Here is a 14,349-nt window from a genome sequence, read left to right as displayed (position 1 = left end):
CATAGACACATGGAACCAGCAGTCCCTTCCATATCCTCTAATCAAGTATGAAGTCTCAAGGTAAAAGAGAGAATGCTCAAGGATCAAGCCATAGATAATGCAGAACCGCATCTTGCCTAGATGAATTTTTGGTTGAAAGACATTTCCCAATCTCTTTTAGAGATAAAGAAAGATCCAATTATCTACCCAATACCAAGAGGGAGAGTTGGGTCATCCACTAGCTTATCTTAAAGAAGTATCTAGCATGGCTCAATTACCCTAGATTGTCTCCACCCAAAGCCAAGGCTATAGAGGAGTATATTTTAATGACATTGACAGATTCCATATACATCTTCAAGCGAATTCCAAATGTGGCATGCATCATGTTTATCAAAATAGCAAAGATGATTTAACCTGCATGCAAACATTTTGATCAAGATGATCATGTTTATCAAGATGATTCTAACCATGGATGTCCTTTCTCAAAGGCAACCAAGGATTATGTTATGAACTTTTAGATCAGCCGACTGATGAAGTAATTTATGGAATTTGTGCACAAGTAATGTTTCTTCTATCATACTACATACAAACTTTTGAAGAAGCATTCTACATTGGCTTCTTCTCTTTTAGAACCAAGATATTTGGCTCAGTCATAGAGAATCTACAAGGATTGTTGGTTATTTTGCAATGGATCTCAAAACACTTATTGACCTTCAATTCTTCATAGAAGGTGACAAGAAGCTTAGGATAAATAACTATGAATCCTTGGAATCGCTCAAGAAGTAGCAAAAAACCCGCAAGCCAAAGCATTACTTGGCCATATGATGATGTGTTGTGAACGACCCAAAGTAGGAGGGGGGAAGTGTTAGCAGCAAGCTAGCCCGACAACAAATTTTGAGTCCAATTTGTAATTCTTGTCTTCTTTTTTTTCATATCCAAAAATGTAGTTTTTGTTATTATTACAAGAGCGTAAAGTTGGTAGACATGGCCAAGAGCAGGACAAGCAGGTTTTGATGGACGTCGATGCATCTTAATAGTCCAGAGAGATCTCAAGGATCTACCTAATGAGCCTCAAATTCCAAAATGTAGTGTTTAATAGGATATACCCCACGAGGTCATTATCCATACCATTAAGGTCTTATTGTTTTATAAAACAACTCGTTGAGTCAATGGGCAGTGAATCTTAAGAGTGGGGTGATTCAAAAGCTACGATAGTTGCACCAAAGAAAAATCCACTACCACCTATATAGCAAGGGTACAACAACACCCCTAGCCAGCCCAATCGGCAGTGTCATGCATGGGTTGAATCGATGGAGTGTGAGGTGAGGGTGACGCCTTTTGTTTTATTTTTGATTGTGAGTGATTTTGGTTGCAAGCCTCCAGTATGAGTGGTTGGGAGGGTTTTGCATGGCGGGTTACGGGTGGGTAAGAGCGCGACCTACATGGTACAAAAAGGAAGGGGAATCTAGTGTCTTTGGTGGGAGAGAGATAATTGGGGAGAGAGAGAGAGAGAGAGAGAGAGAGAGAGAGAGAGAGAGAGAGAGAGAGAGAGAGAGAGAGAGAGAGAGAGAAATGTGGCGCGCTACAGTGGGCAACATTGCATGTGTCGTGAAATGGCATTGAGAGTCTTGTGCCTACCCTTCATAATGAGTGGTTGTAATGTTGCATGGAGATGCTAACCGTAATTAACTTATGAGTGGTTGGATGAGGTTGAGGCTTTTGGATAAGAAAGTCAAGGGTTAATTTGTGAACTAAGTGTTCAACTTGAAAAAGGGAGGGGCACCTTGTTGGGTTGGTAAGCGTTTGACACGATGTCAAGCCGCTTGCCATGCATGTGGCCAAGTAAGTTTGGTGATGACCCTTTTGCATGGTGGTGCCCAGTGTAGGGGAGAGAAAATGGCACTATTGGTGATAGGCAATTTGTATGGTGGTTGGCGCAAAGAGAAGTCAAGGTTGTGCCAAAGCAAAAAGGACACACCTTAATAAATGACAATACAAAGTTTATGATTTTTTTCAAAACTTCAAAACGTAATTGAAAAGAATGTACAAGATAGAGACGCAACTACATATATTTCATTAGTACTTTGAAGGAAGTATGTTACATCATTCATTTGAGGTGCCCATAATTTTCTTAGTCATTTCTTGGTGTCTCTCTTATGCATAAGACAACTCCTCGGCCAAGAGGGAGTGCGCTATCGTCTCAGGGTTAGTCGAGCCAAGAGAGTCGGTATCCCTATTTGGACAAGCACCTTGCCAGGAAGCTAATGCCAAATGCATTCCATATAAGGGATCTACACACTAGGAATAGAAGATGACCAGTTTGGGCAATGATGCTTAAGCACAAAACTTTGCTCAAGGCTTTCAAAGACTGTGCCATGAAATGACCTTGGGGAGTGAACTCATTGTGATTGTGGTTTGAAGGCCGTCCACTTGCCGCCTGTCCAAGCTCCAAATTCATCAAGCTCCAAGACATCCTATCATAAACCAATCAAGGGTAAGAAAAAGAAAATTAAGGTAAGAACAAACATTCAATAATAAGTGAAGCAATGAAAACTTTGATGGACCGAAAGTTTGGTGAAAACATCCTCACCTTGTGACCATGAAGACAAAATTGAGCTTGTTGAAGGTCCTCAAAACCCACAATGACTAAATGTTCTAGCACATTGTTGAGTGTCCAATGCTTGTTATAATGTCAAAGCTTACAATAGCTCCATCTACACACTGTAAGGGAGTCCACACTCCAAGCTTGCATATCCAACGATCATAGTGAAATCGTATGTAAAGGAGGTGCGGGATTTGAAATAGCGCATCCCAATACCTCATTCTTCAACCCTACAATGGTACCTATCTCCATTGTGCATGCCCTCTACAAAACCCCAGTTCTCTTCCCTAAATCCTCGTAGTGCACATCTTTACGTACAAGCATTGCGATTGTCTCTGCAGATGCAAACTCTTTAAAGATATGTACAAATGATTGAACAAGCAAACACCAACTCTAGCCCATAGACCTCGAAGCTTTAGAATATTTCAAGGAGTTTTGGACATCTAATACGATATTTTGCTTGAAAGATGCTACCAACCATAAATCTGGACGTGGCCACTCCATACTTAATAAGGAAGATACATTGATGTGTTCAAGCTTCTCATACCCTTGCCTAGTAGTAGGTACAATATAGGAGTGTGAAAAGAAGAAAATTCTTCTTTGAACCAATTTGGGTGGGCAAAGGTATGCAAAAATTGTTGCTCCAATATCCACATGTATATCATTGAATGTGCCACAGAGGCTATGAAGTGGCTGCTCCTCCACCAATGTAGATGGAAATATGACTACAAAAGCAAGCCAAAACATAATTATGAAGCCATAAAAACATTCCACTGTGACTTTACACCCACCTTTGTATTCTCAAAACATGTACTTATAATGTGATGGGAATCAAGCAGCTTGTTGCAATTGCATGCAACATTGTGAAAACATGTTGCAAAATGGCTATGGTCCCCTTGTCCTTGCGATTCTTGAAGCTAAGGATCTTTCCTTTCCAATAATGATCCAAGTTTCATGGTTTTGAACACGGTGATGGCCAATACTGCATGGTTGCATGTACATCCAAGCACCTTTGGTGAACTCTTGCACCTACTCACCATCTATATCTCTTGTGTTGTGGCATGCAAGTCCAGTGACCTCATCATTTGGCCACCTTTGCGGAATAGAGCTTGCCTTGGGTGAGTAAAGGAAATTAGGAGGAGAAGGAGGACCTTGCTTGTTGCTACAAGGCAGGTAGGAGAAAGAGAATGAGTTTTCTTGGTGTGCCAATGGGAGGTGGGGGTGGCTTTGGAGAGTAGAAAAGGATGTTCCAAAAGTTTTTTGAAAACTTTGAATTTAGGGTTTTTTGGTGCACGTTTTGATGTTTTGATCATAAAATAGGTTAAGAGAGGTTTTAAGAAGATAGGATTTCAATTTTGAAATTTTTTAAAAATTTCAAATTTTTGGGTTTTTTTTTCAAAATTGGGTAAAAAAGGGGGCAACTTGGAGGTTGCAAGTGCCCCCCCCTCCCCCCAACTAGGTAAGAGGCCATGAATAAGTGTAAGAACACTTTGTTTCTCTAAGGGCATAGAGTGTGTCCACCACCCTCTTCCTATTGACTGACCTCTAATTAACCTTAATCCCAAAGGGCCCTAGAGGGTTCATATTTTTCCTAATGGACAAGTCATGAGATGACGATTAATAAAAAATTTTCAAAAACACAAACACATGTAATTGTAGAAGCAAGACTAACCATTGGACTTTACTTATTCACATCTAGTACCGAGTCATTAAAGCCAAAAACTACACTCCATAAGAGGTGTGTCTTCAAATATTGAATTCTCTATATATAAATTGCATTTTCTCATATAAGTCTACTAAATTTTTGTTTTTTCCTCAAGGAAAATGACAAGGAAATGATCTTGATGAAATGGCTAGACACAAAGTCTATGGAAGAAATATTTTGGCTTTTGAAGACCACAACCATGTGTGATGACATGGTCCTCACAACCATGTGTGATGACATGGTCCTCAAAGACTCAATTGTCACAATACATGATGCTAACTTAGGACGTTTGAGATTGAATGACGTAGTTGTAGCAACTAAGTAGGATGAATAAGAAGTAGCATAGTATTGTTCAAGCTTGACAAATTATTATTGGTTGTTGGGCGGTGTATGGCATACTTTTGGGGATGGAGATTCTCTCACCCCCTCTCTCTGAATAAGAAGTAGCATAGTATTGTTCAAGCTTGACAAGTCACTATTGGTTGTTGGGTGGTGTATGGCATACTTTTGTGGATGGAGATTCTCTCTCTCTCTCTCTCTCTCTCTCTCTCTCTCTCTCTCTCTCTCACACACACACACACACACACACACACACACACACACAATCGTAACTTACTATGTTTTAAGAGCAAGTGAAAGATAAGATGCTTTTTTTAATTTAGATTTTAATCTTTGCAGTGTTTGTAGTCTAGAGCTTTGTGATTAAAAGCTGGAATGAGAGATTGTTCTTGTTATTCCATATAATAATGTGACTGAGTACTCTTAGTGTAAAGAAAGAGTTGCTAGACTTTTATTAATTAGTAATGATATGCATTTGTATGTAGCACATAGCAAGTAATATAGATTTCTCGTGGATATTCCTTGTCAAAATATTCATATTTTTTTTCATTCCATGGAGGGGAAACGAAGGATAAGTGCCCTTTCCTTTGAGGTTCCCCTCTTGCTTCCACTTTCCTTGTATGCATCTGTTCATTGTCTCCCATCATAGTCATGAGTTCTTTCATTTCTTTATCAACATTATCTTGGTCTTTGAGGCCAAAAATCCTCACAAATCTCTCTCTCTCTCTCTCTCTCTCTCTCTCTCTCTCTCTCTCTCTCTCTCTCTCTCTCTCACACACACACACACACACACACACACACACACACACACACACACACACACACACACACACACACACACACACAGATGAAATGATATATTAACGTCTTCAAAAGGCCAAAGTGACCTATGAGACCAATCAATTCCAAACTGAGAGTTGAGACCATGTGTGGGTACAAATAAACAGATACAAAAATGAATCTAGAAGTGATACTAGCTAGAACTATGTGGGTATGTGTGACCATTTAAAGATTTGAGATCACTTTTCTTGCATAAGAACCTTGCTTACGTGCTTGATCCTCCTCATGTATTCACAATCTCTTCACAATACATCTTTGGCCTTCGCTATATAACCTTTAGTTGTTTATATAGAGTGCAATAGAACTAGTAGGTGAAGCATAGATCCTGACAATCTGGAGAGTATCCAACAACTTAGCCCTTTTAATGGTTGCCACCCTCTTCTAAACATTTTTGATACAGTTCTATATACTTGAGCATAGACGTAACTAGGCTAGCAAACTCAGTCTCTCTCTCTCTCTCTCTCTCTCTCTCTCTCTCTCTCTCTCTCTCTCTCCTTCCTTTGTGTGTGTGTATGTGTGTTCTCTGCAATTTTATGCTCATTTTTTGGAGACCACCTAACATATAATCTTAGTTGCTTAAGGGAAATATGATGTTATTTGAATTGGAATTGTTAAAGTGGTGGTGATATCTACGATTTGTTGAGGTTGAGATAATCAAATGTTGTGGCTCATGGTATTGACACAAGCAGCAACAAAGTACAGAAATGACACCATTCAAGATGGTGTATGGATTGGAAGCTATTGTGCCCATGGAATTTGTTGTCCCAAGTTATGCAATTGGCTTTGAAGTGGCTTTTTGGCTAGGAAATCCTTTCTTAATGTAAAGGCTCTTGTGCTCAAAGCATTCCAATGAATCTTGTCTATGGCTCAATGACATTAGTTAATTGTGGAAGAGCTTGTAGTCTTTAACTAATATGCAAGATTGTGAAGCATGGAAAGCGCAATCTTTGTGCATAACCTTCAATAAGTTGTCAAAGTGGTGTTAAAAAGGTGAAGAGAACAACTAGTGCAAAGTCAACTCTCTCCCATTTGGAATCAAAACAATTTGCCCACTTTTGATCAGTTTGTAGCTGACTGACAACTTGCAAGATTTCCACCTAGATCAACACAAATGGCATGTGCCAAGGAGCTAACAAACCTGCATTGAAAGATAACACCATCCCTATGTGGTGCCACATTGTTCTTATGCTGCCACATCAACATCCATTCGTACTATCCCAATAATTCCTTGTGAGTCTTGTCGTGCTTCACGGGCTGTTGTGCTCAGACTTGACCATCAAGATTTTTCTCTTCCTCAGCCCAACCGATTCTACTTATTCTTGGTCTGATATGATACTATTTGTACTGATACTATTTGTACTTTGTCTTGTAGACCCATTTGACACCAATGAGTCAATGACCTTCCACTTTACTAGACTCTAAATCAAGTTCCATGTATTATTCCTCTCGATGGAATCAAGCTCTACCTCCTTCCGCTTCAATTGCAAGAGGTTCTGTGTCTTTGGCGAGTCAAGACCATGAAAGCATAATCCGCATGTCCACAACTATCAAGAACACCCATAGCACGGTAATCTATCGCAAAGTCTAAGCTAAGCAAAACATGGATTTCCAATCGAAAATGTGTTTCTAAAACCGTGGATGCATAGATGTCAAAAGCCATGGAAAACTAGCTTCTAAAATCATTATCAACACCTTCCAATCCGTGCATTTATATACCCCAACACTTTTGGCATTGGCATTATAAGGAGCACCAACCAATCCTCATTGACATATTGATAATAGCAATGTCTTCTTCGACAAGCACTTTGGTATCTCCAAATCAATGCAAAGAGCACTAAATCAGCTACAAGAGAGCGGAAACCAGCCGTATGGTCCTTTTTGCCGCAAAATGTCATCACCACAAACTTGCACAGATTACCGATCATAACTTGGCACAATTTGTGGGCTGTATGAACAATCCACATGGCAGATTTTTGCCAGTTGCTTTTGCAGCTCTTGTTTTTAGTACTTTTTGGGTTCGGCTCCTACCTTCTAGGCCTACTACTTTCCCCAAGACTTAGAAATATGTGTCCCAAGGGAGTTCACTCTTGCAGATTTGTGCTTGGAAGCAAGATTGTAGAGTGACTCCTTGGAAGTTGTACTTTGTGGTTTCTAGTACAATATAAGTACTATTAAGGGGTGTCCAAACTTTGGGGCAAATGCATGGCCAACAACCGACGCTCACGGAATTGGCAAAGCAGGGACATAAGAACTTGAAGTGTTTACTTTGAGGATGAGTTGAGTTCTTCTTTGTCTCCTTCCAGGTCTAGTTCTAAGACGAGAAAAGAAGGTCGAACCAAAGAAAGCACAAGAAAAGCAACTATAGAAAGCATAGTTTCTCTGGAATGTGGTTTGCATGTCAATATCTTTTTTAACATATGCATGTGGAGAGTGCAAGAAAAATGGGAGGTTAATTACACTAGTTAAGGAATTGGGAAGGATGTTTAAACTCAGTGTGGACATGCCTAAAATAAAGAATGCATGCTATATTTGTAACTTTGTACAGAACTCAATATTTGTGCTCAAAATATTGAAATCTATACCGAAACGGGCTACTCCAGGAAATCGTTCTAAGCCATTAAGTATGGCTAACCTATGTGTAGTCGTCATCTCTGTGAGGTATCTCCCATTCTCTGTCTGCTCTCTGTCATGTGAGCATCTGTCAAGCCCAAACTCACCCACATCCAGCTCTCTAAGCATCTCGTCTTAAGTGTCGTAGAAGATTGTCTAAGAGTTGCCCGTTTGGGCATTGAAGTCCCCTAGGAGGATCATATCACCATCCCTAGAAAACTCCCATATATCATCATCTAGTAGAGAGAGAGAGAGAGAGAGAGAGAGAGAGAGAGAGAGAGAGAGAGAGAGAGAGAGAGAGAGAGAGCATTCTTCCATAGATGACATCCCCTTGTTCTTGCATGCTTCACAAATTTTACAAACTTTGAACAGAGCTGTTCAAAGTCAAGGGCTTCGCATTTTAAAATACCTTTGTATATTACATGCTTTCCACATAGACACGAGGCTATGTTATGGCACAACCGAGCTTTATTCCTTGTATTCATGATTTCATAGTGGGAGCCAGACCGGTGGGCGTAGCAGTGGATCATGCTCTTTTGACATTGTCCGCTTTATTTCAGTATAGTACAGTCCTGACATCAGGAGGTAGATCACATACCCGTTATACATTTACACCACAGACTCACTTGGATTATATAGAGGAGATCCATAGCCGTCTATGCACAGCTGGTCCTCGTGGAGGAGTGCACCACTTTACTCACTGAGATGCTTCATGGTGCAACATCAAAGGCATACCCACACACTCAGCCTTGTCGGAGGCAACATTTTGAGAGCATGCCCCATAATAGTTGGTATGATGAGGAGTGTAGAGAGATGAGAGCCCATCTTCAGAGGGATGTTCTTTTAGAAGTCATCACTTACAGACAGTCTTGGATTACTTCCCAACGCCGTGCGCGACGGAAGAAACGAGCTTACTTGTCCCCAATGGAGCGAGACTTGTATCAACTATTCTTGAGTAGAGACTCAGGAGAGGCATGGCAATTCTTTCATGAGCACTCCCCTCCCCCAGTGATTACTTCTCCTGATGTGTGGAGCCAGCATGCGTCATTGTTATGTAAAGTTCTTGGGCAGGATCCCCTTCCAGTTCCTACAGAGCCATGCCCACCTACCAACACCTTCTTTACCACTGAGATGGTAAAGAGAGCCATTGACAGGATGAGGACCACCAAGGCATATGATCATGATGGTCTAGTAGAACAACACTTTATGCATGCAAGAGATATGCTCGTAGAGGTTCTTGCAGTGTTGTTCAATCGTGCCATGTGTGAGGAGTTACCTGAGACTTGGAGGTTGTCTACTATTGTGCGTATCTTCAAGGCAGATGATCCTACAGAGCCTGGGAATTACTGCACTATTATGGTTGGGCACACATTGGCATGGTTGTATGCATCCATTCTTGAGCAACATTTGAGTAATTGGGCAGAGGGTGAGGGTGTATAGGCAAAGGGCTAGACCGGTTTCATGAGGGGTTTCTCCATTCTTGATCATATTTTGACACTCAGAGCCATCATTGAAGAGGGCATGTCACTTGGGAGACGGATTTATTGTAGCTTTGTGGATTTCCGCAAAGCATTTGACATGGTACCGAGAGCTTGATTGATGCGCAGGCTGCAAGAGATGGAGGTGCCCATAGTGTTGATTTGGGGGATTATGGCTCTATACAGATCAATGATGGGACATGTACACACCCCGGAGGGGATATCTGATTAAGTTCCCTTCACCATTGGGATGAAACAGGGTTGCCCATTGTCTCCTACTCTATTTGGTATGTATGTTGATGAGATGTTTGATTACATTGACAGAGAGGGTGAAGAGGTGCGCAGCTGGCAAGGATGTGGATCCCATTGTTGTTATATGCTGACGATATTGCGTTGATCTCTGACTCACCAGAGGGTATGCAACAACCATTGGATGCATTACACAATTTTGTAGAGGATAGTGGATTATCTCTAAATCTTGGTAAAATCAAGATTATGGAAATTAACACCACACCACAGTGGATCATGAGATCAACACCGACTTTCACATATGGTCAAAGCATACACTTACCTTGGGGTTGTCTTCATTGGGCCGAGGTTTTCTTTGGGGAGAGCAATAATAGACTAGACTGACTAGAGCTTTTGTGGCCTTGGGAGGCTTGGAGAGAATGTGTTTGCAGGTTCAGTTCAAGAACCTCGGACAAAGTTATGGTTCTTTGATACTTAAGTAGCCTCGACTATGTTGTATGGGGTGCAGATATGGGGACCTTCTGTAGGCTAGGATGGTTGAAGACGTATGGAGAGGCCCTTGGTATCTATGATCTCTGGACTGATCAGAGCCAAGGCCTCCGTACCGCACGCTATCATTCGAGCAGAGCTAGCTACCCTTCCTATAGCGATTGAGGCGCTTACCAGATCAATCTCCCTTGTGCACAGCTTGTGGGATGCTACTAGAGACATATATGCTAGACTGGCCCTTGAGTCTTCAAGACAGTTCATACTAGTATGCACATATGACATCATGATTTCAGACGCATGGCTACAAGCTGCCCCCTTTCCAATACTCTCTTTAGGCACCCTCGATGTCTCTTACACGAGTGGAGATTACTAGATTCATTTGTCAGGACCTGATACAACTGGATACCAAGAGGACATGGATAGAGTCGCCACAGGAGTTGAGCACGAAGATGGCTTTCTATAGAGAGCATCTTCTCCACCTCAAAGGAGATGAGTTTGTGATTCGACCCAGCTACATGGACACACACGTCTCATGGTTTGCGGTGTGCCATTGGTCAGATACGCATATCCTCGCATCAATTGGAGATTGAGACTCCTAGATTCAAAGGGATACCCATAAAGTTATGCCGCGTATGCCAACTAGAGCCAGAGACAAAGCCACATTACATATGTCATTGCACAATGTACTATGAGTTACAGGGCCATTTCCACTGCTTATTCAGAGAGGGTTTCAATCTTTTCTCTAGGGTCATGAGTTAGGAGGATCAAAGATATCTTGGGCTATGTCTACTTGAGTTTCACAAATATAGAGACACTTTTCTGGGTAGAGATAGAGAGAGATAGTCCTAGAGATAGATTACAGATTTCTTTTCACTAGATATGGGACAACCAGAGGAGCAAGTTTCACTACAAAGCTCGGCCCACACTCATTCGACCACTACTCACACTCTCATCGACCGAGCACTAGAGCTATGGAGATCCAAACGGCCACGATTGAGGAGAGGGGCTACACAACGTCGTCGAAGACTACAACACAAGATTCGAGCCATACTCTCTCGACATCCAAAGTGCAAATGAGGATGGATTCTAGTAGCAATATCTTTGTTCTAGCTCTTTTGTACCCAGACATGGTATTAGATTCACTATTTTGTAACAGATTGGTCTCATAGGTCATTTTGGCCTTTTGAAGATGTTAATATAACATTTCAGATCATTTCTCTCTCTCTCTCTCTCTCTCACATGGGTCATTTGGCCCCCCGAGGACGTAAATATCAAATCAAATCTCCCATCAGAAAATAAATCTTCACCACAAGCTTCTGCCCAAGAGTCCTTTTAGGACAAACAAAAAATCTATGCATGTAAGCGAGGACGGCGCAATCAATTTTGAGAATCAAAAAAGAAGCTTGGCCAAAAAAGCTTCTCTGTTGCACGGAACTTCTCTAGTAAAAATATCAAGAATGTTCTCAAGAGGAATCAAGAATTTCATGTTAGTTCCTGAACCTGTGTACTGTTGAACCTTCATCTTGGGAACATAATAGGATTTCTTTGTAAGCTTCTGTATAATGTCAGGGTTAGGGCTAATATCCACCTGCTGATCTGGGAGGCAGATGCTTTTAAAGGTTATGCTGTTGCATTGCTCGGACTCTCATTGGCAGCCCGTACAAGCGAATGAACCCAGCTGCATCTGCTTGATTGTAAATTCCACTACCCTCTTCAAAGGAAGATATATCTTCACGATACAGGCTAAAAGGACTCTTTCTGCTGGTTACATTCACAGAGCCCTTAAACAACTTCAAAATAACAGATCCTGTTGTTGTTGCGGACACCTTTTCCATAAATGCATCTAAGGATTCTCTCAGGGGGTCAAACCACCTACCCGCATACACTAACTCCGCATATTTGATGGCTAATGTGTCTTTCAGTTGCATAGTCTCTCTATCCAAGGTCAATGATTCTAGCTCCCGCACTGCTGTTGTTAGTATAGTCCCGCCCGGAGTTTCATAAACACCCCTACTTTTCATGCCAACCAATCGATTCTCAACCATATCAATACGACCAATACCATGGCGTCCTCCCACTTCATTCAATGCTGCAAGAAGGTTGGCTGGTGACAAACGCTTTCCATTGTATGAGACAGGAATCCCAGCCTCGATACCAATCTCCAAATACCTGCACAAATTAAAAACTGTTGAGAATTTCACAAATGGGCTGCCATCGGGAGTAGTGAGATCTAATGCATACTTTTTTATGACGTGTGTGGACTGTGATACCTGTGTGTGCGTGTGTGCCACACACGCGTGCACACAGAGAGAGAGAGAGAGAGAGAGAGAGAGAGAGAGAGAGAGAGATGAAATGATATATTAACGTCTTCAAAAGGCCAAAACTACCAATGAGACCAATCCGTTACAAACTGGTGAATCTAATACCATGTCCGAGTACAAAAAAGAAGAGATACTAAAATGAATCTAAAAGCGTGCTACTAGCTGGAATTGTGGGGTATGTGTGACCATTGATACAATTGGTACCCAATACAAGAGGGTGATATTATGGGTGATGAATCCATCCTCATCTGTACTCTGGATGTCGAGATAGTATGGCTGCTGTAGTCTCCGTCAAGGGTATGAAGCTCCTCTCCTTAGTCGTGGGCGTCTCGACTCTCAATCTCCCTAGCTCCAATGCTCAATCAAAGAGAGTACCGCGGGTGTGAGTATGAGTTGAGCTTTGCAGTGGTGGCTGCTCCTCTATTTGTCCACTGTTTGGTGTGAAGAAATCAGTAATCTGTCTTTGGGATTGTCTCTTTCCAGATCTCCTCAGTAAACTATCTCTGTGTCTGTGTAACTCAGGTAGATACAATCCAAGACATCTCTGGTCCTGATAGCTCATGATTCTGGAGAAGGGTCCGAAGCCCTCTCTGAATAGAGAGTGGAAGTGACCCCGTATCTCGTAATACACTTGTGCCCTGACATATATAATGCAGCTCCATCTCTAGCTCTGTATGGCATAGGCAGCATATCCTTCTAGCTGCTGGTATCCTTCTGAATCACCAGTCTCAATCTCAAGATGGTGTGTATCTGACCATTGACACATCGTAACCTAGGAGATAGATCTGTATCCATATAGCTGGGTCGAATCACAAACCCATCCCTTGTGAGTTGGAGAAGATGCTTTCTATAGAGAGCCATCTTCATGCCCAACTCCTGTGTCGGCTCTATCCATGACCTCCTGGTGTCCAACTGGGGTGAAATCCTAGCGAATGAGTCTAGTAATCTCCACCCGGGTAAGAGACAGCGACGGTGCATCAAGGGAATACTGGAAGGGAGGCAAGCTGTCCATGCTAAAGCCATGTATCTGGAACCCTGATGACATGTGTATACCAGCATGATGTGTCCCCGTGCAAAGCTACTTGTATGTAGGACTCAAGGGCCAATCTGGCATATCTATCTCAGGTAATATCCCATAAGTTGTGCATAAAGGAGACTGATATGCCTGTTACAAGCCTGGACACTCCAAGCGAGAAATCAATAGCAAAACAAAAACAGAACTTCAAAATCACTGAACTTTGAGAGAGAGAGAGAGAGAGAGAGAGAGAGAGAGAGAGAGAGAGAGAGAGAGAGAGTCGACACGGCACAGCAGAGTTCCACGCCCAGAAGCACTAGCCCCAAAGCCTAGCGCCCCTTTTGGTATTACTTTATTATTGATCACTGCAAAGTACAACTCCCGAGGATCCTCTGCTCTCAGACTCTACGTCCATATGCTCTGTAGAGTGAGAGGCCCAAGGGCTCTTTTAAACTTACAAGGGATGCCCAAAAGCAGAGCCTCAAAAGCAATCAGGTTCAGAAGCACTTCCCCAAAAGTATCTGCTCCCAAAAGCGAGTGTTTGGGCTCTCCAAAAGCCATACAACCTGCCATGTGGCACCAGCAGTACAAAACGCGGAAAAATCTGCACAACCCTGCCACATCATCGTCTGCACAGATTGCCATGTCAGCATATCAACGCATTTTTTGAAAGTCCACAATGTTTAAGCTTTTGGTCTTTTTAGCGTTTTGGGCCCCACGGC

General features: G+C 42.0%; 1 protein-coding gene across 2 annotated transcripts in view; it reads right to left on the bottom strand.

Annotated features, from left to right (window-relative positions):
• Positions 1-11,560: 11,560 nt before the first annotated feature.
• Positions 11,561-14,349, bottom strand: part of LOC147460859 (argininosuccinate synthase, chloroplastic-like) — a 39,588-nt gene continuing 36,799 nt past the window's right edge. For both annotated transcript variants that reach the window (XM_086508548.1, XM_086508549.1), the window contains exon 8: positions 11,561-12,460. In XM_086508548.1, the coding sequence (XP_086364674.1) occupies positions 11,905-12,460 (556 nt within the window). In that variant the 3' untranslated portion in view covers positions 11,561-11,904. The remainder of the gene's footprint in view (positions 12,461-14,349) is intronic.

This window comes from Adiantum capillus-veneris, chromosome 3 (genome assembly GCF_014529385.1).
Source record: "Adiantum capillus-veneris isolate H3 chromosome 3, ASM1452938v2, whole genome shotgun sequence".
NCBI classification, from domain to species: Eukaryota; Viridiplantae; Streptophyta; class Polypodiopsida; order Polypodiales; family Pteridaceae; genus Adiantum; species Adiantum capillus-veneris.
Note: the sequence above shows the minus strand (reverse complement) of the source record. Positions and strands in the feature narration are given on the sequence as shown.